The sequence below is a fragment of the Eurypyga helias genome, unplaced genomic scaffold (genome assembly GCF_000690775.1).
Source record: "Eurypyga helias isolate BGI_N326 unplaced genomic scaffold, ASM69077v1 scaffold13334, whole genome shotgun sequence".
In the NCBI taxonomy this organism is placed as follows: domain Eukaryota; kingdom Metazoa; phylum Chordata; class Aves; order Eurypygiformes; family Eurypygidae; genus Eurypyga; species Eurypyga helias.
The window spans coordinates 12,243-37,280 of NW_010244409.1; the positions used below are offsets into that span (position 1 = coordinate 12,243).

At 38.1% G+C, this 25,038-nt stretch overlaps 1 protein-coding gene across 2 annotated transcripts; it reads left to right on the top strand.

Annotated features, from left to right (window-relative positions):
• The first annotated feature begins 747 nt into the window (after nucleotides 1-747).
• Nucleotides 748-24,063, top strand: LOC104508205 (platelet glycoprotein 4-like). 2 transcript variants are annotated; one of them, XM_010149744.1, is made up of 6 exons: nucleotides 748-762; nucleotides 11,333-11,566; nucleotides 19,317-19,477; nucleotides 21,306-21,450; nucleotides 23,625-23,804; nucleotides 23,953-24,063. In XM_010149744.1, exons 2-6 carry the CDS (start codon nucleotides 11,447-11,449, stop codon nucleotides 24,061-24,063), a joined length of 717 nt encoding a protein of 238 aa, XP_010148046.1. In that variant the 5' UTR covers nucleotides 748-762; nucleotides 11,333-11,446. The 2 variants fall into 2 exon arrangements, with proteins under 2 accessions (XP_010148046.1, XP_010148047.1); XM_010149745.1 differs by lacking the exon at nucleotides 748-762 and adding an exon at nucleotides 7,513-7,597.
• Nucleotides 24,064-25,038: the final 975 nt, after the last annotated feature.

Here is a 25,038-nt window from a genome sequence, read left to right on the forward strand (position 1 = left end):
AAATCTAATACTTTAATAGTCGTTTAAAAGTAGTTTAAACAGTTCACTGCTATGAGAAAAGGATCTAGCAAAGATCCAAAAGGACAGGCAAAGGAAGAAATAGCACTGCCACTTGGCTCAGATGTTCATGTAGAAATCATTAGAAAGACCCCCCTGAATTTGAACAGCTGTATTCACAGCTGTGATCCCTCATTCTGACCTCTGTGCTTTGTGTAAATAAGTATAATAGGCACAAACTTGAAGAGTTATCTGTAGTATGAACCCCCTTACCTGGCTTCCTGTGTGTTGTGAGGATTAACTGGGATTAGGCTGTGTTTGCAAAGAGTTACTGCAAAGAACAAAGTCAATTAAGCTTGTTCTGGACTGGTGACAGGGAACTGATACATTGCCTCCAAGTGCTGGGCTATTGCAGAGGGTAAAGAGATCAGAGGAAGAGGCTGCTGTTGAAAGGATTTCTTAAAACTGGTCTTTCTTGCAAAGCATAAGTGTGAAAGTATTATCTTTGGCTCAGAGGTCTTACAATTCCTTATCACTTGAGGCAGCTTAGCTACTAAGGAGTTTAAAAGCTCTGTGCAACTTTCTATTTTTCTTTGTGGCTGATGGGAGATCAACTGACTCATAGGGCACTGATCAGCCAGGGTTGCTATAGGGTTGCTACAGCAACTTGATTTTTCTGTGAATATGGTTCTAATTTAGTAGGCTTTCCTTCAGCTCTCCCGTTCTGATGACAAGAGTAGTGAAAGCAGCTCTCCCTCCATACAGGTATGTGACCTGCTCCTGGACTAAATGCAGTTCCTTAGCACACAGTTGGACAGTGTATTAATTTCTTGCGAGCATACTATTTCACCCTGTTGCTAGCAAAATGCTCTTGCATGATAGAATTATTAAAAGCAAAGACAGATACCATTCAACTTCTTTATCTTGGCTGTTTATAACTCTGAGAAGAGCCCATGCATTACACTCACTAAGATCTGGAAACAGTAAATATAGTCATAAATTATTTTACTGTATCACTATGTCTGAATATTGCTTTCTCACCCAGACTGGTAGGCAAGACCCACACAGTCTGTATCTGGGCTGCCAGCTGGAGAGGAAAATCTACTTTTCTAAGAATGTTTCCATTATGTCTGTGCTGCCACTGCTGTAGTGTCTGAGATTTTCCCTCAAGGGAGAAAGCTTAATCAGGAAGGGCTTTGGCCTGTATTAATTCTGTATCTTATTCTCTATGTTGCCCTTTCTCTCGGTAGAAAGCATACATCTCATTGGCAGGGGTCTGGATCCCCTGGTACTACCTCAACCACCAATTCTTATTCTCACAGTGGGGCTGGGGAACTGTCCCAGGACACTGAGCTGTTTAAGTAAAGCTTTCTTCTTGTGCTGGTCTGATGAAGAGCAAGAATTTTTCTGGCAGTAGGTTCATGGTTTAGCTTTAATACCTTGTATTTGAGGTTGAACTGAAGTCCCAGGGAAGATCTTCTGCATGTTGCTCAGACCAAGGACATGCCACCATGTCTGGAACACGTGAACTGAAAGAAAAGGCTGTCAATTATTTGACAGGTCTCCAACACTGGACACGTCACCCAAAAGTTGACCTTAAACTTCCCTCTTCATTTATTGGAAAAATCCCCTGTATATATGTTGTGCTTATTTATTACACAGACAAAATTATGGTGTAGCTGGTAGGCAAAAGCTGATGTAAGGACTACCCAGTCATTCATCAAAGCCACTGCCATTGTCTGGGATGATTCATCACGGTGACTATTTCTCAACTGGGTATTGCACCAGTGAAGGAGTTTTGAATTACTCCATTATTCTGTGACTGCTGAGCCAAGGAGCAGCATTTTGCAAGAAGTAGAATACATTCAAGTAGGGACAAGATTTATTTAATTTTTCTTGACTTTCAAAAGATGTCTGCTTTCAAAATTTTTCACCCCTACCTTTGGAACCTCCTCTCTGTGCTCTCCTTAGGTTTCAGTGAGAAATGTTTCTAGCATTATTAGAATGATCTAGCCCTTTGGGTAACAGGTTTATATATCTCTTTGCTGCTTCACACTCACCCAGAATCCTAACCTACTATGTTACAGTTTCTGTACCAAGTTCTCTTCTAGGAAGTTCCTTCCTATTTATGTTCTGAGTGAATCTCACATGAACCCACAGCAGTGGAAGACTCAAACTCCTTTCTACCCCTGCCTCTCTTGTGCTTTCTTCACCTGATTCCCCTGCTAAAATCACTTGAAAATAAATTTTTAAAGTGATTTTGAGGACTGAGAAAGGCAGAAGTTTATGCATGCCACAGTCAGTGAAAAAGAGCTCAGAATCAATATTTCCAGGGAAAAAATGAACCAAAGAACCTTCTGGGTCTTCCATCACCCATTTTTCCCTTAAAGAACCTAGTTACAGCTTGACAGAGAAACTCATCACTGACAGGAGCCAAATATATCATGCTGTTTCCACTGTACTGCTGCCAAGTTGTCTTGAGCCAATAGTATTTTAGGATGTTTTCCGTATCGTCAGAACACATTGAGAATCACAAGGGACAGCATCTTAGGTCCTAACACTTCACACAGCTGGGAAAACTACAGCTTGGACTATTTAGTAGATAATGTAGGAGCTACACAGCAGTTTGGAATGAATCTTTCAAGCTCTTGTGATGAGAAATCAGGTATTAATGCATGTTTGGGAGGATCTTTCTTCAGGGGGCTGAAGATTAGTTGATATGAATGGTTGGAGTATGCCTCACAGCATACACTAGAAAGCCTTGAAGGCCAACACATCTGCTGTAAAAGTCTGATAAGGTGTGCAAAATTGCCTCAGCATATCTGCAGTCTTTGGCCAAACTTCCCATTAATGTCAGGTGGTAAATATTTTGAAGTTTTCTCATTGCATTTTATTCTAGCTTCACAGCCTGTTTCTACATACCAGAGCCTCGTACAGCTGTCCTGGTATTGTTGGCACAGTGCACTGACAAGCAGAGGAGCTGAAAGACCTTTCTGTGGAGTTTGAGTGAAATTCCTCTAACATTAACCTTCTAAAAGTTAGATGTCTAATTTAAGTGAGTTGTTTAGATCCTCTGCAGTTAAATACATCAGTACCTTTAAAGAATATATTATTCATTTTTGCCCAAGATAATCATTTAAGGTAGATGGGATGAGTCCGTGGATGTGCTTATACCTCTTTATTGAGGGAAGAGGAAACCAATTAGCTTTTCTTAGGTCAGATGTGGTACCTGGTGTCGTAGGTTGACTCTGGCTGGATGCCAGGTGCCCATCAAAGCCACTCTGATTCCCCTCCTCAGCTGGACAGGGGAGACAAAAATCTCACAAAAGGCTCATGGGCTGTGATAAGGACAGGGAGGCATCATTCAGTAATTTCCATCATGGGCAAAACAGACTTGGCCTGGGGAAAGTTAACTTAGTTTATTACTAATCAAATCAGAGTAAGGTAATGAGAAATAAAAACTAAACATTAAAACACCTTCCCTCCACCCCTCCCTTCTTTCTGTGTTTAACTTTACTCACAAAATCTCTACCTTCTCTCCACCAGCAGCACAGAGGGATGGGGAGCAGGGGTTGGGCAGCAGTGGGTCCATCATAGAGCTGGCTGGCATTGGCTCTATCAGATATAGCTTCCAGCTGCTTCTCACAAAAGCTACACCTGTAGCCCTCCCACTACCAAAACCTTGCCATGCAAACACAGTACACCTGGATAAAGTTATTTGCCACAAATATTTGTAATTAAAGAAAAATAATCGCTGCTATGAAACTATGTCTTTCTTTTCTTTTAGGTCCTTAGATATAAGATATTAAAGGCAAAACTGAAATACCTTGATAGTCCCTTCTTTTAAATTGAGGTGGCAACTCCTGTCATATAAGTCTGTTCTATCCTGTAGGTTTTGGAAAATGAGGTTGTGCAAAATAGCAGTCACAGTGAATAGCTGAGACAAAGATATTAAAGATATAATTTAGGAAAAAAAAAGTTAGCTCTATAGTATTATTTTTATATTTTGGGTGTTATATATTCAAATTCTTTATAGGCAGTGCTTGAAGATAGGCCATGTGCACTCTAGGGGAGGCTCTCATGCAGTAGAAGTGAATTGTTGTGGCTGGTCTGGGTGGATAGTTTCTACTGCTTCTTATGTATTATGTGATGATGTGATACACAGAAGATTTTCATCTACACAGGAAATCAAACTACCTTTCATGAATAGAAAATTTCACTCCCTATAAAGGAACACCTCCTAGTATCTCCAATGCAAGTGGAGGGGCAGATGTCTCATCCAGCTGGTGGCATATTGCACATACTCTTCTGTAGGTAATTCATCTTGGTCATTTTTCTCCTCAGTAGAACTAAGTGGACATGGATGAACATGAGTGTGTTGAATCAGAAAGAGCTTATCTGGGGACAGGAACCAAATGTTCTTATTTTATGTGAGTTTTCTTGAAAGGTTTATATCTTTCACTACAAGCTACAACCTTTCTTGTGGGACCTAATAACTGTGTAGATGACAGAGGACCACTGAACGGTGGCAACAGGATTTCAGGTAAGGAGTGTAGAAGCCACATAAGATGATTTAATAGAATAAGCCAGATAAACAATAAATCTGTGCTTTTACTTACCATAGAAAGGAGGTAAACGTAATTCCTCATACCCTAGAAGAAGAAGAGTAGCCAAAAAAGTTATAGAAAATAGTGTTTTTGATGCTGAGAAAATTAACATAATCTTCTGCCTCAGGGCTTGGCCTTTTGCCTAGCAACTAGAAGGTTGTTGTATTTGTTGTTTGGTTGTGGTTTTAGTTTTTTGTGTGTTTTTGTTTTTTGTGGTTTTTTTTTTTTTTTTTTTTAAATTTAGTGTCCTCTGAAAAATTTAGAATGTTTAAAAGTAAAGACAGGAGTTCTCTGGAGTTTTCTAATTTGCTTCCTAACCTCAGGTAACAACTGCATATCTGACAAGGGACTAATGTTAAAATTAGTTTTTACAGTCTTCATAATAGGCATGTGAAGTAGAACGTGAGTGCTGTGACTGTGGAAACATGGGGATATAAAATCATGCTGTGCTGTACTGAACATCAGAGAATTCCCACAGGAATTTGGGAATGTTTATGTGGGTATCCTCAAAATTCAAATTATATGATGTACCATAAAGATATGTCATCCCCTGATGGAAGGGATCTTAATGTAAAAAAAAAAAAAAAAAAGGGACATTGAATGTTTAGAAATCTCAGGGCATATAGAAAGATGATAACTCTCCTCATTTTTTCCCTCTCTGTTTAGAAAGCACCCCAAAGAAAGTGATTTCCACAAGGCCCCCCATGAGATGTCTAGAAAAGCCAGGAATCACACTCAGTTCTTCAGCATTTTCTTGTTAGTAGGATGTTTATTCTGGGAAATGTGGGTGGGCTTCATCTGGGGTTAACAACTGCATTTGTTGTTTTCTGCTTCCTGTGGTTTTCTGTGTCTTCATGAAGCATGTGAGTGTCATTTACACTGTTTCTCCTTCATCAGAGTTTCTCCTTGTAGGGTAGTTTTTTTGTTGTTGCACCACTAGGGACCTTGATGAAGTACATATTTTTTTGCTTTTTCTGTCTTTTTTTCTCCCCTATAACCTCTGAACTCTGATATGAACCCTGAGAACACAGAAGGACCATTAAGTGCTTAAGGTTTGGTCTAGTTTTAAGGAACAGAAGTAACTGATATTTAAAAGTGCACAGTTTCTTTCTTAGCTTCATATCCTTTCTGCTGTTTTCTGCAGTTAGACCTTGCAGTCCTCATTTTACTGCTTGATAGACAAGATTTTGCTTATATAGGATGATAATAGGGTATCATAAGTCACAAAATTAGGTGATACAATTTAACATGTATATGTTGAAAACTGATCTTCATTACATCTTCTTTAGTGCCTTTAGTATGCAAACAAAATGAGAGCAGTATTTATTTTCCTCCCTTAAAAATGGTGCACACTGAATCCCATACATGTCAAATGGAGAAAACTACCATGGTAGGGAACATCTCCACAAGCACGTGTGAGTAACCATAATGAATTCTTCTTAGAAAAATAAACAAATCAGCAGGTAAGAAAGGAGTGCAGCCTGGGAGGGATCCCGAACAAGATCATCCTCAAGAGAGCATCATAAAAGGGTATGTCCAATAGAAATGATTGTATACATAAAAGTAGTGCATGGGAACTATAGTGTGGAGGACTGCTTCTGTCAGCAGTTAAACTCCACTCTTTAACTAGAGAACAGAGCAAAGCAAATTTACTCCACTTTTCAAGGATGTGAAACTGGAGTTAGTCAGGGTCACCAGCCTTCCCTGGCAGCGAGCAGTGTACAAAGATTGTCCTACAGATTACTTTCAAAGGACCAGGCTCGCTTTCACGCTTGGTTTCACTACTGGGAGATAAACCTCAAATTCATTAATCTTCATTCACCTTAGATTTACTTAGCAGAAGTAGATTAGAAGAAAGGAGCTTCTTCCACAAAAGCTTAACTTTCAACCAGGGCAATATCAAAACCAGAACAATAAACAGTCAAAACACATACCAAATACTAAACATCTGCATCACAAACTATTCAGTGCTATACCCTGAAAGTCTGGACCTAAGAATCTATTTTTAGGAATATTTTCTCTCTTGTAATTAAATAAGCCAAATATGAATCACATCCTCTTGCTGCTGCCAGAAGAATCTTTTAAAATAGTCCATTCATTTTATTCAACTTGGATGAGGAGTTAATTAAAAAATATTTGTGCAAAAGCTTGCCAAACTGATTATTGTTAATTATTAGTAAACACAGTGCTGGGGTGACACTTTGGTCTACACAGATGTCAGTCAAAAAATAGCAGATTTTTAGATACCATAAGAAAAAGAAGCTTCTTGGATAAAGTTTATTGAACTTGCAGGAAAAGAGGAAAAGTGCTCACACTTTGTGAGGAAATGTTGTAATCCAAACTGTGGGGGGAAAAAAAAAAAAGCTTTTAAAAATATTGTCATATTTCCTGAGTTTTATTACTTGAAAATACACCATCATGATGTTTAAACTGCAAAGGTGTTTAGCCTGTATTGTAGCAGAAAATGCTTAAAGTAGTCAGGCTTTATTTAATACTGCAGAGCTATATAGCAAAGAATATTTGAAAATATTCTGTATCTTAAAGAAACTGTCAGGAACTGATTAGTCATAACTTGCTAATACGAGCAGTTTTAAAGCAAATAGATATTAGAGAAGAAGTGACCAGGAAACAAGTAAATAAATTACCCTTTGGTCTCCTTGACCTTTGACTCACTTGGATCAAAATTTGACCAAGATTGCAGTCGCTAAGTATATTACCACGAGATATAGGTAGTGGCTTTCAGTCAGACTGTAAAAATAACGCCCCCCTCCCCCCCACACTCCTCCCCCTCGAACCAATACAACTTAACTTTTTTCTTTGGCTAAAAGATAAAGAGGGAACTGACGTCTCTTGGAATATATAAACACTCCCTCAGAGTTTAGGGGGTATGTGCTTGGTGGGGAGATTTAGCTGCTTGTCTTCTTGTTACTGGATGCAAGTCATGTGTTAAATACCTGTATGTTCAGCTGAAAAGTCAGTTGCCCTTATTCAAGGTGAGTCATATGATATGACATTTAAAATCAGTTTTTCCTCAGGAATACTTTTAAAATCAGTTGGTGGAAAGCTCTTGAAAATATTTATTTGTAATATAAAATATAATGACAAGATTTTGCAAAGATGTTTACAAAAACCAGTGAAATTTTTCATGTATTAGAGAAATGCTTAATTACAATGTTAGCAATGGTATTTTATGTTCAGTGTTCCTGGGTTTCCCAGTTGCGTTGGATCTTTTCATATTTAACATTCTTGACACTACAGTATCAGTTTTGTGAATTTATTAGAAATGCATCTTTTTAAAGTGATATTTGTAGCATTTACTATTGAAGATGAAAAGTTCAAAACTAATTTCAATGTATGTCAAAGATTTAAAAAAAAATGGCAGAAATAGCTTCTTCCCTGCAGATATATCTCTTAATAATTTCAGGATTTTAATACTACTATCTGACCTTGGAGAAACTCTAATTCTATTTAAAGAAACACTATGATTTTGGGTTGAAACTCTTAATAGGAATTTTCAAAACCCATTTTAATTTTCACTATACACACTGCTTCTTCCCTATGTACATGCTCTCATTTGGGGCAATAAATCTGATTCTCTGACAGAATTCAAGTAATGCCATGTCAGGCAATGTTTAAAAATTATTATTAGAGCCAGAGGAAACGTTATGAATATACAGGTTACTTTCTTAGCTTTTTATAGGGGCTTGCTTTAAATGGACATGTGACGAAGTATAAGTTAAATAAGGAAGAAAAGGTTTAATATTTACATCTTTCCTCATGTTCAGGAAGAAAGTTGTTTATAAATTACATATAAATTGTTGCTTATAAATTGTATTTTCAGAGGTTTGAATGGACCATTTCCATTTTCAAAAATCTATTAAGGACATATGAAACACTATTAAAAATTACATACCCAACACTCTACAATGGGGTGAATAATGCTAATTCTGTAGACAAATCTAAATTTAAAAGATACGATAGTCTCACAGACCAAATCTAATTTTGTTATGGTATTTTCTATTCTGCTTAAGGTAAATTAATTAAATGGAAGTTTCTACTTTAATCATCATATTTTACATCCCACTGTGATAGATGAAAATAGCTTGTTGACTTCTATGTGAAAGTGAGTGCTATGTTGTGAGTGCTCTTCATTGCAGTTGTGTAATGGATAACTCAAATTGCATAAATTGAACTATGTCTAGACTGCTATTGCATTGTTTTTGGTGGGAGAAGGGTCAATAATTTACATTTTGCAAAAGCTTGAGACAAACACAAGTTATTAGCAACCAGTTGCTTTCTAGCTGTTTATTGTTAGTGCTCATGACACACACCTAGTCTGCCTAACTCAAAGAAAATCCATTGGAACAGCTTGTAGAAACTTAGGTGGAAATGTATTTTGGTGGAAGGTGTATTTCTGTTGAATTTGAAAATTTTCTGAAAATGCCTAAAAGCCCTCTTTAAATACTTTGGAAGAGATAAGTTTACAGTGTGTATTTCCACACTTTTAAAAAAAAAATCTGCCAGAATAGATAGCATTGAGGAAAAGAATCAACTTGAAATATGTACTTGTCAGACTCTGATTTCATTGAGAATTCCTGCTTGTCCTTAGATTTGCTACAATGTGTAACAGCAGTCAGATTTTTAAATTCCACACAACATTTATCCAATGAGTTGCACAGCCATATTATAGTTCTGCTGAAGATCCTGATCTGAACATCTCTACAAAGACATGAGCGTTGGACCTAGTGCCTTTCACTTAAAAGTTCTTCAGGTCTTATGAATTTCTAAGTTGACTTTGCTTTGAAGTTTGCCATTCAGCACATTATGCATCCATCCACTATATCAAAGAGTCTTTAATAACTTGGTGTTTTTATAGTTCAGTCAAGTCATCTTTCAGTTATCTTTGTGAGAAGTTCCACAAATTGCATGAAAATTTGGGAAAAATTGATTTTTTTCATAATGTTACCCCTTCGATGAGTTGCTATTGCTTTTATGTGCAAAGGCACAGAATCACAGCTGGTAGAAAGGAAAGCAACTAAGTAAACCTGTGGTTCAAACAAGGTGCACCGTCTCCAGCAGAAAAGCCAGGTTTGCAGCTCTAAAGACAGCTCTTAGTCCCTAGGGAAAGTAAAAAACTTTAGCCAATTTTTCGTCTCTTGTATATGCAGGTAAAGCAATCAAAGGTTAGAGTTTTGATGTGGGAACCACAAAGAATGACCTGGTGGAAGGTGGATGGACTGTCTGACTTTTTTAAATGGCATTTTTCTGGGTTTGCAAGTAGTCTTTTGGTCATTCTGGGAGGCCATATCATTAGCCTGCTGACCATGGTACCTTATATGTCAGCACATGTCATATGTGTCCTTTTTTTAATAAAAGGATCTCATAACCACATTTACAAAAATAAAAGACATGCTATTCCTACATCTGCTTTAGTGTTTATAAATCCATGAAGATTTTTTAGCCCTTTAATCCTCATGAGTAGACTGGGAATTCGGGTGGAGTTGTTCTTTCACTTAATCTTTCTGTTTTCCTTTGCTCTGTGCGTTTAGCCTTGAATGTGTAATTAACTCTGCAACTAATACCTGCTTTAAAATTGATTTAGAGATGATCACAACACGTTAACAAACAGAAATTGGTAAGAATAAAAAAGATATGGAGAGTATTACCTAAAATAGAAAACAGCAGATTTTCTGTTAGCTGGAGGTCTAAAGCAAATAAACTTGCAAATTCTGTGGATGTGATTAATTCCTGAGCAAGAATAAATTGCAAATTAGGCAGAACTTTGCCTCAGTTATTCATAAATAGTAAGGAATAAGAAAAAAAATATCAATGGGTCTTATGTTTTATCATATCTCCCAGCACTGATATCGTTCTGATTTTCTTTACAATGCCTTTCATTAGGGTCCAGATCTTAAGATATGTTAGCACATATTATCAGCAACTATTGTTTTAAAATGATTAATTGCAGACATTTTTATTCTGAGGCTTAATGATATTGAAATATAAAGTGTTACATCTTTCAAAGATTAAAATCTAGATTTATTAGTCTGCCTTTCTGTAAGGCAATTGGGACTGATGAAACTAGGTGATGATCAGAATTCAACTCTAAAAGGAAAATCCAGACATGCCTTTGCCATGCAGTTGCTGAAACAAAGTTTTGTCCATTCAATAGTACACTGGACTGACAGAGATCCGGAAAGATGGGCTTCTCATAGGTGTCTCCCATTAGAGGCTGCCATTCCCACCAAAGTGCTGGTGGACCTTGAGGGTTTTTGTGCTGGCATAATGCAGACAGAGCCAGGGCAGCCTACGTCAGTGTTGTCAACTCCTGGGTCTGCCTGAAGTGGGAGCCCTGAGCATTGCAGGCTGTGATAAAAGCAGAGGGCTATGGCCTCCTCCTTTGGCACAGAGGGATCTTAGAGAAGGTGCTTGCCTCAGAAAAAATGTCAGCTGAATAATAAATACGTCAGTTTGCCATAAGGCAACAGAGCCAAAAAAAGAAAAAACCTAATGAAAGAACCTACAAGTCTTTTAGAAGTTAGAATAAAAAAAGATAATGATATGTAACAAGTGACTAGCTTGCCAACCTTTTTTTTTTTTTCTTTTTGGCACCAGCTGTCACTGCTGGCTGTTTTTGACATGTTATCTTCCTACCTGCTTCACCTCATGCACTTTGTACTTTGAGCTTTGGAATGTGATTTTTGTTCACTCTCTCCTTATATTAGCAGCTTCTCTCAGGAAAATCAGAGAGTCTACTGGGACCAAGAAGTGAGAAAAAAACATCAAGCCTTGCAACAAGGATATTTTCACATTGTCTGCCTGCACCCTGACAAAGGAGAGGAATGGGCTGTAACAGAAACTGTGGGCTCCTCACTGGGGCCGTCGTCGGTGCTGTGTTGGCTATCTTTGGAGGAGTTCTGATACCAGTTGGAGATAACATTATAGGCAAAGCAATAAAAAAGGTACCTTTTTTTTTTTTTTAATCTATATGGTTTGTGATTATTGACTAGTCATTATTTCTAAATCTTCTGTTCTCTTTCTTACCTTTTTTTTTTTTTTTCCACTTTATTAAACCTAGCCTTTGTAATACGTGCAATCCAAACTTTCCTAGGAATAGATGCTGCAGGAATATATTTTTTAATATATTAATTATGCTCTCATGTTTACTTGCTTGCTGTCTTTCATGCTTCACTTGAGAAGCCAAAATATTATTTTCAACATATTTTCATTAGATGTAATTTAGAAGTGAGCATTTCTTAGTTTTATTTTAATTATGTTTGTGTCTAGGTTATTTTTCCTCATGATGATCCACTTAATTTTTTGCATTTTGCTCTTTTTTTGGTACTCACTCCATGCACTTACATTTATGTACTGCAAATAATCTAAACAAACTTGTGACGCAGAATCTAACCCTACACTTAGATGCATTCAGCTCACATTCTGTGACTGTATGATGCAAGCCAATAAGCTCCACAAGACTACAGGATCTGATCATGTACATCTTGATTCAAGGAGTGTGAAGGCTAACTGGAGCAGAGTGTTGTAGACCTGGCAGACACATTTTTTTCCTGTGTTTGTTTTTTTTTTTTCCCCCCCCAATGATTTTATTTCTTTAAAATCTACTTTTGTCTTTAAACAAAAATGAAAAGTTAATGTGTTAAATCTTGGGTCAAAAGGGTGTATAACTGAGGTTATAATCATAGAGTAATCTGGAGTGTCCACCCAGGGTGGACCACCCTAGGGTGTCCACCATGGAGACATGGAGTCTCCTTGGGGACACTGCATCCAACGTAGGATCTCCTACAGTCAAAAATCTAGAAATCCTGAGGTCTTTGGCTGATAGTTAGTCCTCCTAATGATCTGCCGTGGTGGTGAAGTCCCTGAAGATCTTGGAAATACTTATTCAAAGGCCCTTTGGGAAGACTGCCCTTAACTGAACAGCTATTGAAGTCGATTGAGGAGTTGGATATATGAAATTTCAGGAAGTATTAAACTCTTGAAGCCCTGCCTGGATTCTACAAACACTTAAAAAAAAAAAAAGAAAAAAAGAAAAAATGGCTTCTACATAACATTTAAATTTTGTAAGCAAACTCTATGAAAACCTAACTGTAGAGGAGTTTTCCAATTTTCATCGGATTTTTCATGGACTTTTTGAATTTGTTGAGAATATAAAAATAATTCTCACTATATAATGTCTCACCCACCTTGCAACATTTTACAAAATATTTTACTCTATATTTGCAAATAATTTTAATTGATTGGCCTACTGAGGGAATGGCAGGTTTTTTAGAAAGTCCATAGTATTAAAAACTTATATCTCCTTACACAAAATATTAACTTTGAATTAATCCAGAGTGCTGTCTTATGCCATTAAGTATTTCCAAAGCAAATTACACATATCACAGAATCACAGAATGGTTTGGATTGGAAGGGACATTACAGACCACCTAGTTCCAACCCCCCTGCCATGGGCAGGGACACCTTCCACTAGACCAGGTTGCTCAAAGCCTCATCCAGCCTGGCCTTGAACACTTACTTCCAGGGAGGGGGCATTACCAGTGTTATGTGTTCATTTGTTTACTTATAATAATGAACCTGTTATACAGCATGATTTGCAAATATCTACATATTAAATTATACCTGTATGAGTTCTCAGTGGTAAAGTATTGGACAGAGTAATTTTTATTTACTCAACCTCTTTATAATTTTCTGCATTGTGGTCATGCTTCAGATGCTTGTAACTATTTCAAAGCAACTTATTTCATATATCTAAAAAAGAAAACTTACACCAGTATTCACATAAAATATAAAAGACTAAATTTGTATAGGCTTTATTTTTTTTTCCTAAGCTCAAGTCATAGCAGATTTTTTTTTATTATTTATCATGTGAGTATTTAGTGAGACCATAAGACCCTAAGGCAATTCCTTTTCAGAAAAGATATGCCAAGGTGCAACAGGTAGAATATGTCATTAGTTCAGCAGATGTCACTGAGGCACCTGAACCTAACTAATTCTGGTTGACCTGTGTCAATGAAAGAGCTAGTAAGAAAACCAGATATTTGTTATGCACTGCAGTTATATTTAAAATAAATATAGAGATGACTTGAAAGTTAAAAGGTCTGCTGAACAGAGAACATTAGAAATACTTTTTCTCTTTCACTTTTGGAAATGTCATTTTTTAAGGAGATGTTTGGTAGAAGCATCTCACTTTCAAACACAGTTTTACCTGGAATTTCTCAAGAATGGAGACTCTAGGACAGGAAAAAACCTTAATGAACAAGATATTCTCTCAGATAGGGCCTGTAAACATTTGTATTTCCATTTTTGTATTTGTATTATGATCTGAAGTCATATGAGGCAAAGCTTGAACATAGGTCCTCACCCACTGGGAGAAAATAAATGTCAAAATGGCATATTTTTAATAAAATTGAAAAACTGTTTCAGATATTACCATTATAAACAAAATCATGTCTTACATTCTGCACAGTCCAAACCTCGGAAGAAGTCCCCTACTTGTTCCTCTACCTACCCTATCTCCACATAAATCCTAGTTCTTTGCACAAGTTGACAGCAACACAGTAAGACCAAATTTATATTCAGAGGGGAAGTTAATTTTACAATAAAACGTTACTGCTGGATTAGAGAAACAAATGTTGAGTAGAATTATTTGTCCTGAATGGTTTTGGGACACCTCAAATTATAAAAAATCAGATTGTCATAAATTAACTTAGCAAGATTTAGTAAAATCACATTATCATCAATTTACTCTCAAGAAAGTCCAGTTGAGCTCCTTAGCATCTTTCAATATATAGGGAAAATTTTAATTTCAAAAATCAATGCAAGCAATTGTTCTTGCTATTCTTGTTCTGCTTGCCATGGAAGCCTGAACATTGCTTTCTGTAAGCACACATCTTTGCAGTTTACCAAACCCTAGCAGCCTCATTTCTCCTTTGTTGCAGTCATTAGGTGTTTAACTTCAGTAAACACTGCAGGACATATTTTGTTGAAAGGCATCTGCAATTACACAATCTCAGATGCCCTTAGAAATTTGACAGAGACTCTCAGGCAGGTGCTGTTCTTCACCCATCAACAGCCCATGGGTGAACAATTCAAGCAAAGTCCACATAACATGTAACAGCAAGATGTCACCCCTTCATGTGTTCCAGTTTATTAACAGACAGCTGTGCTTCAACACACAACACATTGCTATCTTCTCTAACCCCAGTTTGTTCTACCTGTGTCTCAGATCTTTTGGGGATAAGCTGTTTCTACTCCTGTCTCCAGCAGGTTTAAAGATTTTTAACATTACATGCATTTTCTGAATCTCGTTGGGGGCTCTTTAAAGAAACTGTCACTTGAAGAGCACAGTCAGAATGACACCACCAGCAGCATCTTGGCAGAGATCCACTGAACAAGATTAGTACTAAGCTATTTCAGCTCTGATACTGTTCATGGAAAGGAGACTTGCCCCTTAAAATGTGCCTTCAATTTCACTACCAAAAGGCAAAAATCCTAGTTTCCTCAAACCCTGAATCTTTTCAGAGGGGAAAGATGCCTTTTGAGTAAGACCTTAAGGTAGAAACCTGTCCTTGGTAAGTTAGGATAGGAGTGAAACATGAAAGTTATGGAGTTATTTACAAAAAATAATTTGTTTGAGACTATCTCAAAATGTACTTTTTTAATTGACTCCACACATTTAAGTGGCACATTATCATGTCTATTATAGTTATCATTAGACATTATCTTGTCTAGCACTAAAAAAAGTCAACAGGAAAGATGAATTCAAAACCACACAAACCAATTGCTAGCTGGTTCCTTTGCCAGAAAAATCTTTATCACCACTTCTCTAGGAGCTTTTTCTTTCTACCTGAGTACGTGAGCTCAGGAGGTTTACAGCGTCACATAATGTTACATAACATATTGAATTGATAATACAGGACAAAGTGTGATTGGCCACAATATCTCAACGCTGCACACTTTCTGTAAAGTCCTCAAGGTTAGTCTCTGTTATTTTTAGAAATAAAGCTATCAATTTTAGCTATAATTATGTTTAGCCATCTGTCTCTTTAAATATCTGGGTTTTATGATTGGCAAGCTTATATCTCCTCAGCTACTGCAGGCATATGAAGCACTTCTATTTTAGTATTGTGTTTGTGACATTCATATGCCACTTCTTTATCTAAACTAATAAGCTAAAGCAACTGCAGCCCTCAACGGAACCTAAGTGACCTAATCACATATATTCCAGCATTCTCAATTATAAACTTGTCTTCCATAATTTTTTATATTCAGGGACTGAAAAAGGATTAAAAGTTTTGATCCAAAAAATCCTGTATAGAAATACTAATAATAAGCTAATAATCATTACTTCAAAAGTAATAAATGGCTATTTGTACTTTCAGCTGCAAAATGGGAGATTATTTGCTCTCCTGGAATTTACAGAATTGTATTGTTTCCTCCAGCTTACATATGCAGCCCAACACATCCAACACATGGGGATAAGCTAGTAACAATTTTGTTACAGCCAAAAGTATTCATGTGTGCTGGTTTTAGTCAGTAAAGAGTTAACATTCTTCACTGTGGCTGGTATGAAGCTATGTTTCTGGGTTAAGCCTAAGAAAAGCACATCTCAGTTCCCAGAAAATTACACCTTATGACCATTTTGCCAGATCCTTTGTCAAGACAACAATTTTGTCTTACGTTTTGTATTTCTTCATCAGTAACCATGATGGATGAATTCAGTGTAAAGACATAAAGTACACCAAGTTCCTATTCATGACTGCTCAGCATTTCTTGAATTTATGTATTGCAGTTGACGCACCACAAGTTGGGGAAGAAGTGTGTCAGAAACAAAAGAGGTTAAAGTTTCTGTTGATTTCACTCAGGCTTGCAGAGTTAGGTCATGAGATGAACTTGGCTGTGTAGCAATTACATATTGTATAGCTACTTTTGCTAACAAGAGTTAACTATTGCATAATATATTAGAGCTGATGTATGCTGAGAAGTGTTTCATATTATTAATTGCAAATTAGTAGTTTCCCAAATTACCCTACCTTTCATAATACCACAAAGCATAGCAATGTTACTAGGGGAATATATAAGTGACCAGACATATGAAGGGGTAATATTTAGAACTGGCTTTGTTAGTGATCAAACAGCCAAAACCCAAGGAATTTCTGGTGTGAGGATATTGGTTTTATTAAATGAAGACATCAATAAAGACAGAGGTCGGGATTTTATTCCACTTTAGCCCACCATTTGCACTCTCAAAATATGTGACAGAGAATAATAAACATCTTTGTGTGAGAAATGTTATTAACAATAATGGCTGAATGCCACCAGAAGTAATGGTCTCACTCCCTTCCTCCCCCTCCCTCTTTTGTCTAGCTGCTTCCCTTATCTTAACTCTGTTTCTCATCTAATCTTTCCCCCTACCCATACCACTGAGCCAAGTGGCTCACAGGTAGAAAGGTAATCCAGCAAAAGAATCCCAACCCAGAAATAATCTTTTTCCAGTCTGGCAGGCAGAAACAGCTCCCTGAGGAATGAGAACTGGCACAGAGGAAGGGGGAGGATATGGAGCAGGTACCGTGGGCCGCAGGAGAAGGCTTGCCCCTTTGGCTGCAGCACAATCAGATTGGATCAGCCATCCCTTGAATCATCCCTCAAGAGTGTCCATGGTGGCATTAGCACAGAGTAAAAGATGGGCTGCAAATCCACAGAGTAACTGATTGTGACCTGCCTGTCCCGTGTACTCAGATCCCAGGGACCCCTTCATACCAAGCCCAAAGTAGTAGTTATTCTTGCATGAAAAATAACAGAGTCCCAATACACCTCTTTCGGTGTACAGCAAATTTGTTCTAGATTGATAAGAAAGTACCTAGTATAGTGAAGTGTGGAAAGGAGCAGTACAGAAAGTACATGAAAAGGCTCGTGACATAGCCTATAGCTTCAATTTATGTGGAAAGTTGTCCTGGTTGCACTAAAAAATGGTATAAAGTGCTGCATACTCAGGTTTTCCTGCAGTAGCAGAGAGAGGATTAGAGGCAAAGATCACCCTTTGGAAAAAATAAGTTCATTTACATGGAGAAAGCTGTGAGGAAGCATATTCCTCATATTCTTTCAAGTCGACAAAAAGTGGTAGTATGTGATCATTGAAGAATAATAATTTTTTGAAGTGCCCAGAATGTCTAAAACTAGAGACAGGTTGGGGACTATTTCTGTGCCTCTCAAGGATGGGAGAAGAGGAACAATGGCTGAGACACTCTGAGCAAACTCTGCAGTGGCAGGGTAGTTTGCACACCACTCTGATATTATAATCCCTATCAAAAAGTTAGCAGGGGAGAGAGGAATGGATGGAGGGGAAAATTTAAACTTTGAAGAAGTAAGTAACACTACTTTAAAATCTACTGTCACAGGGTTAAAACTTCTCTGTTCACCTATGTTACCGTGTGTTGTTGACCTGTAGAGAGATCAGTGTGTCCTGTTGACCATGTAGCTGCCAGGAATCCTTAACTGTTTCCCTACCCAAGTTACAGAGGTAGGAAGTCAAATCCTGGCATCTTCCCCCATCCCAGGACCTTGCTGAGTACATATCAGAGACTGTGAGCAGACAGTTATCTCTTTCTTGGTATCAGCCTGCTTCTCCCAGATCCTTTGAGCAATTCTCTGTGGCAACTGAAAACTTGATTTCAAAATCATGTAAGTACTTCTCTCTTTACCAAGAAGACAGTCTGCCCCATGCTGGATCTCAGCTTCCATAGTCTTTGGCCTCCTGAGGCTTGCAAAACCAGGCTAAAAAGAATTTTAGCTTTCGGGACAGAGTGCAAGACCCCAGGCCGATAACATGTTTGCTGTAGCAAGATTTCCTTCCCCTCTCACACAAATGAACATAAATTCTAACAGATACTCAGACAGGAAGCCCAGTTTTTTAAACCAGCAGCAAGACATATGCAACTCCACCATACAGGCTTTCCACTGACAAAGCGCTGCCTGTGTGATGAGTTCTCTATGACATGACATTGGTTTCTGATGGCAGTGGCTCTCAATTGGTTGCATCCTTTTTATTTATTTTTAATTTTTTTTAATGGTGCTTGCTAAGCAAACTCTAGAGGCAGAAAATTAAGGTAGAAAGAAAATCTAGCAATTTGTCATTTAAAATGTCTTTTCTTGCTCTCTGAAGGTTTTCCAGCCTTTTGATTCCTGGGACTCTGTGGGCTTTTCATATTTAGTTATTATTGCGCAACTCTAATAAGAAAGCATTTTATATGTTGGAACTAGGCAGTCTAGATTTTTCTTTTAATTGAAAAAAAGTTTTCTAAATTTTTACTACCAGTTTGTGGATTCTAAAAACTTCTGGGTATCATTCAGTCATTCAAAGATTTTACGAATAATAAGTGGATTTGGCAAGTATTTGACAACTAAGGCAATGCTTGACCACAATAGTAGGAAAGTTTTGCTACTGGCTACAGTAGTAAATGTGTCAGCTTTGTGACCACTTATTTTAGGGACACTCACTATTGCTCTCACTGAGGAGGAATCTCAATGCTCCTTCATATGTTGGCCAAAAACGTGTGCTGTATACCTCATTTTGATGATAAAATAGCTTTTTTTTTTGTTTGTCTGGGAATCTTCTGAAGTTATCTGGAAAGTAAATGCAGCTTGTCACTCATTTTTTGTGGATAATTGTGGTTTTATTTTTTGTCCTTTTAGGAAGCTGTTATTTCAAATGGTACCATTGCGTTTGAAAATTGGCTTGTGCCAGGAAGTTCTGTTTACAGACAATTTTGGGTTTTCCATGTCCAAAATCCTTCAGAGGTATTAGACCAAGGAGCACGTCCAAAACTTGAACAAAGAGGACCTTACACATACAGGTAAGCAAAGACCCCCTGAATATGTGACATGTCATATCAGAAGTTTTGCTGAACTCAGAGAAAGTTCTGCTGAGTTAAAATTTATTTTTGCAATTCCAGCATCATATTTTAGTCAATCTTGAAAAAAAATGCCTGAAGTGCAATACACACAGCAATCACAAATATTTTCTGTACTGGGTCTCAGTTTGGGTAAACACATATAGAAATAGGTAATTGGGTGTGAAACTGTTTGCTTTTGGGAAAAACAATTACTCATCAGCAAGATGTTTGCCACAGCAATAATGTGTTTGGTTTCTTTGCTCCTTTATGACTTACTTTTCATATTCTCATTTTTCATTTTTTCCTCTGAAAAACATGTCTTTTTCTGAATGTACTAGCTAGGGCCTAGATACAGCAGTCCTTCCCCATTCAGGGAAGCTTTTAATCATTTGCTTAATATTAAATGTGATGTCCTATTAAATAGGACTAATTGTTGCTTCATGAGTCATTAAGCCCAATACCCAGCTAGCACTGGCACCCTTGTTATGAAATTGCTTTCCTAAAATGATAGGATATTTCTTTCTTGGTATCTTTGAGGATGTCTGTTATATTCACGAGAGAGTTCTTCTTTGCAGCATCTACAGCTGAGGTACTTTCTTGCCTAAAGTTAATTTATTTCTCACTGGAAATAGAGAACTCCTGGTTCAGAAGGTACCTGAGAAGGCATAAGAAATGGTTACACAGGAATGAGGAAACTAACCAGTTAAGAAATACAGCAGAAATGAACAGAAATGTTTGGTGGTGGTGATTATGTCTATTTTCTCAGGGACCAATCCCTGCCAAAAGCCTAGATGAGACTATGTAAAAAATGATTGCTACAACTTTTCTCACTGCTGTGGTCATGCTCACCTGGGATATTGTGTTTACCTGAATCACTATGACACTGAGTCTTTCTCTCTCAATCTCCCTTTAAATATTTAAATATTTAATTATTTATTACAGTGTAGAACAACTGGCCTTGAAAATGCAACTGTCCCTGCGATTCTGTTGGGAAACCTTGGTTTAGGTCTTTTGTTTCCAATTAGAAGTAACATTAATTAGAAAAACATTTTCCCAACTTTCAAGTGTGTGCTTTACACATTAAGTTGATTAAAATGACATGCACACAAACCAATCTGGAAAAGCCAAGATCCAGCTACTTTTGGGGTAAGGCCCATCTCCTCTGGCTACATGTGGACCATGGAGAAATGCTCTCTGAACCTTTTGGACCCAGGCTGGTCCCAGGCTGGAAAATCTGATGGAATACCCTGAAGATCCCTTCTGGGATGGAGCTGGAACAAGCTTTGTGGACCCACAGCATAGACTGTTGGGTACTGCCCCTGCAGAGGGGTCTGCAAGACGACAAGGTCTTGAAGGCTTGTGCTAAATCTAGAACTGCAGCAGCTCAGAGAATTGTGCCTTAGTGATCTGCTGACAGGGTATAGTTGAGAGGTTTATGAGAATCCCCGTGGAGCTGAGAGACTCCTTATAAATCTCCACATGCATATGAAATGCTATCAAAGTGACTCCCATTATGGATTTAACCATAAATAAACTCTTTTGTTGCAATACAGGCCTATCAGATCAAAACTTTTTTCTTTTCATTTTACTATCAAGAAAAAAAAATCCATTAGGCACTAAGAAAATATTTCCAGAAGAAAAATATATTAAAGAAAATGGATTACTCACATATATTCACATGAAAATTTTCAGTGGGTATGAAAAGTTTATCATTCATGTACAAAAATGATGATCAACGTTCTCAAATCAAATGTTTCAAATGTTCTATGTTTTTATTTTGTATTTCAAGTGTGAGATATTTACCCAAAGAAAATATCACGGAAAACTCTGATGGGACAATATCCTACATGTTGCCTAACGTTGCTCGCTTTGAACCTGATATGTCTGTTGGGACAGAAAATGATACCATCACCTGCCTCAACCTTGCTGTTGTGGTAAGAAAAGAAATAAAACCATAGTGTACACCTTCAAATGTTGAGATACTGGAGGAAATAGGGGAGAAATTAGCATTAATAATACTAGAAGTGCCACAGGATAGATTTCCTCTCTATGGAATCAACACTGAGAATATCTGTATTATAGTGTTAGGAAAAATATTAATTCTGATCACATATGGCGTATGTGTTAAGGTTTCCTTATATTCCTAGGGTGATCTTAAAAGTGAATAAAAATTGACTTGCTCCTGTCAATGGAAACAAAGTCATCAGTTTGGATGGGATGTGTCAAAAAGCGTCCTCCTAGTCAATTTTAGTGTGGGAAGGAACCAAGAGGTTGTGGATGGATTAATTTTCTGTGTGAGGTACGGCACGAACTGTAAAAGGAGGATTTGCCATTCTCTTTCCATAATATGCTCAGTCCTGCTTTGCAAAGGAGGCTGTATTAAATCCCATGTTCGGTGTATGCAGGGCCTCACTGCCACAATTGATTGCTCCCCATGGTGCCCCTCAGCACCACTGCAAGGGCATCCCCTGAGCCTTTGTGTCCTACTGAGACCAAAGAAAAGCACAGTGGTCCTCACCTAGAGTAGTGCTAGAGTCTCTGCTGTCCAGCTATGCTTTTGTTGTCACAGGCTGAAGATGTTTGTCCTTGACCAATATTTACAGATTTCATATTTTTATTCCATCCTGGTGGTGTTGCCTGATTGTCTTACACTACCTCTACGGTGTCTGTGTGTGAGTGTTCAGGATTACTGTGAGAGTGTAGGTGCTAGAGGCACAGTGGTGTTGGTGTGCCCCTAGCATAAGGGATGGTTGGTGTAAACACAAAATAGAATCATACCAGCAATCACAGAATCAGAGAAGAGCCCATGTTAGAAGACAACCCAAAAGATGACCTGATCCAACCTTTTTCTGAGAAAGGGAACCTATATAAAAGTTTCTAGCACCTTGTCTAATTGCACCTTGAAAACCTTCAGTGATGGGGACTCTACAACATTCCAGTGATAGACTGTTCTCATTCCAAAAAATTCGTTTCTTCTCTCACGATGAAACCTTTCCTGGTGCAAGTTGTACCCATTGCCCCTTGTCTTTTCTATGCCACCCCTTGTGAAGAAAGGGCTTCCATCCTATTTGTAGCTTCCCTTAAGAATGAGAATATTGTGATGACATCCCCTGAGTTGTAAATAAATAAAGGCAAATGACCTTATTCAGACCACATGTATTCTGACTGTATCCTAATTTAGGCCAGCATCTCTCTTTTCAAAAGCTGTTCTTGTATCTTATGCTCAGAGTCCTTCATGTCATGGTATTAACAGTGCTTAGGTCCCCTACTTTGAACTACGTAGCTCTTCATGGGTCTAAACATAGGCTCATGCCTGGAAGCATCCATGTCAGGGTAGATGGGAACAGAGGATCTAAGCCCCATTTTGCTATTCAGAAAAAAACTGGCGTAAGCCTAAATTCCCAGAGAGGGTCTGCCTGCCTTGCAAGACAGTGCTGTCTTTAATCCACTCGAGTCCACCCTTTATATCATAAACTTGTCTTCAAAATATGCACAGGGGAGTTCAGAGAGATGTTTTTCACACTTTCTTATCCTTGAGGGACATGAATCATAGAATGGTTTGGGTTCAAAGGAACCTTAAAGATCATCTAGTTCCAACCCCCCTGCCATGGGCAGGGACACCTTCCACTAGACCAGGTTGCTCAAAGCCTCAGCCAGCCTGGCCTTGAGCACTTCCAGGGATGAGGCATCCACAGCTTCTCTGGGCAACCTGTTCCAGTGCCTCACCACCCTCTCCGGGAAGAACTTCTTCCTGATATCTAATCTAAACCTCCCCACTTTCAATTTAAACCTGTTACCCCTTGACAAGCTTGAGGAGAGGGGTTGGACCAGATGACCTCCAGATGTACCTTCCAACCTCAACTGTTCTGTGATTATGGATGATCTAGTGAACTCATGTAAGCAGTAAAGACAAATTGTCTTCTTTTGTGTAAATTATGCCCAGTAATTGTTTTGTTAAGGACTGTCAGTTTTAAGTTGAAACTTAACTTAGTGAGCTGCAACTCTGGAATCCATCTTTGCCAGAGATTTCTTGGCATCAGTCTCTGTGGTTTTGATCCAAAGCACATGTAGAATTTAATGCTAAACATTAATTTTATTGCTGTTGTAGGCTGCACCTTCCTTGTATACAAACACTTTTATACAACTGCTATTAAATACTTGGATTAAATCTTCTAAGTCAACCATGCTGCAGAACAGAACAGTGAAAGAATTACTGTGGGGATACAAAGATCCCTTCTTAAACAAGGTCCCCTTCCCCTTGGACCCAGTTCTGGGAGTCTTCTACCCGGTAAGTGAAACCAATGAGAAGGCAAAGCCTTCACTTATCATTCTGTGAAAAAAATTAAGGTAGCTGCTGTGAGGAAGAAAAATCTGACAATCCTACAATCTAGTTCAGTACTTCTAACTGTTACTCCTTCTTCTTGTGTCTGTTACAGTATAATGGGACATTCGACGGACTTTACAAAGTCTATACTGGGAAAGAAGACATTAAAAAAACAGCAATGATTGAAAGCTATAAAAACAAAAGGTATCATAGCATTGCATAATTGAAAACTATAAATATTTTCAAGGTATGGCTTTTAAGGCTTGATTCACTAAGAGCTATAGATAAATGGAAAATCTTCAACAAATCGAAGCTGGATCAAAGACAGGGCTTAGCAAAACCACCCCTCCCTATCAGCGATTAATGATTCTTAGGAACTTGGGTTTAAGCAGCTCTCGATTCTTTGATACAGGTAGTTACCTTGATTTGCCTACTTAAGTAGCTAGATCCCTTTTATCCTATTCTAATTGTTTTGTAAACAATAGGGACATCTCCTTTCACCAGCTCTAACATTTTAGAAAAACAGGCTACAGGCCTTCTATTACCCCCAGGTTCTTGTACTAAACCCCCTTTAGCATGCCCCTGCTTAACATCTACAAATAGTTCAAATTATTTTTTCACTTCTGGTAGAGCCAGAATTCATTTCCATTATCTTTTGGACTTCCTCTTCATGGGATTCTTCTGTTCTTTGTGGACACCTGTTTTTCCAGCGTCCTTCCTTCTTGCATCTTGCACCCTGCTTTTGTCACAACCTTATTTGGGGTGTTCATTTTGTCAGGTGAGTGGGTGGTGTGCCTTGATCCCGTCCTCCTTTTCCTCTACCTCTGACATATCCCCCTCCACCCTGTTGGGGTGGGGGTTTTAGAAACTGAGCCATCACCGTTGCTTTCATTTTAGCCTTCTCTTCATTCCTCCTCATATAAACTTGCTGTGCTGTTCTAATTAATTCTTCCAGAGTCGTATTCTGCCATCCTTCATCTTTCTGTATCCTTCTTCTCATACCTGGCCAGGACTTAGTGACAAACTGAACTTTCAGCAGTGTGTCAAAGGCTGGTCCCTCAAGGTCCAACCCACCCGGCTTTCTCAGCGCTCAATCCACTCGGCTTTCCCAGGGCATCCCCTAGCTCATTCTAACCTAATAGCAGGACTTTCCTCTTTCTCTTGTTTGAAAGCCATAGCCTTTGACATATTGTTTCTT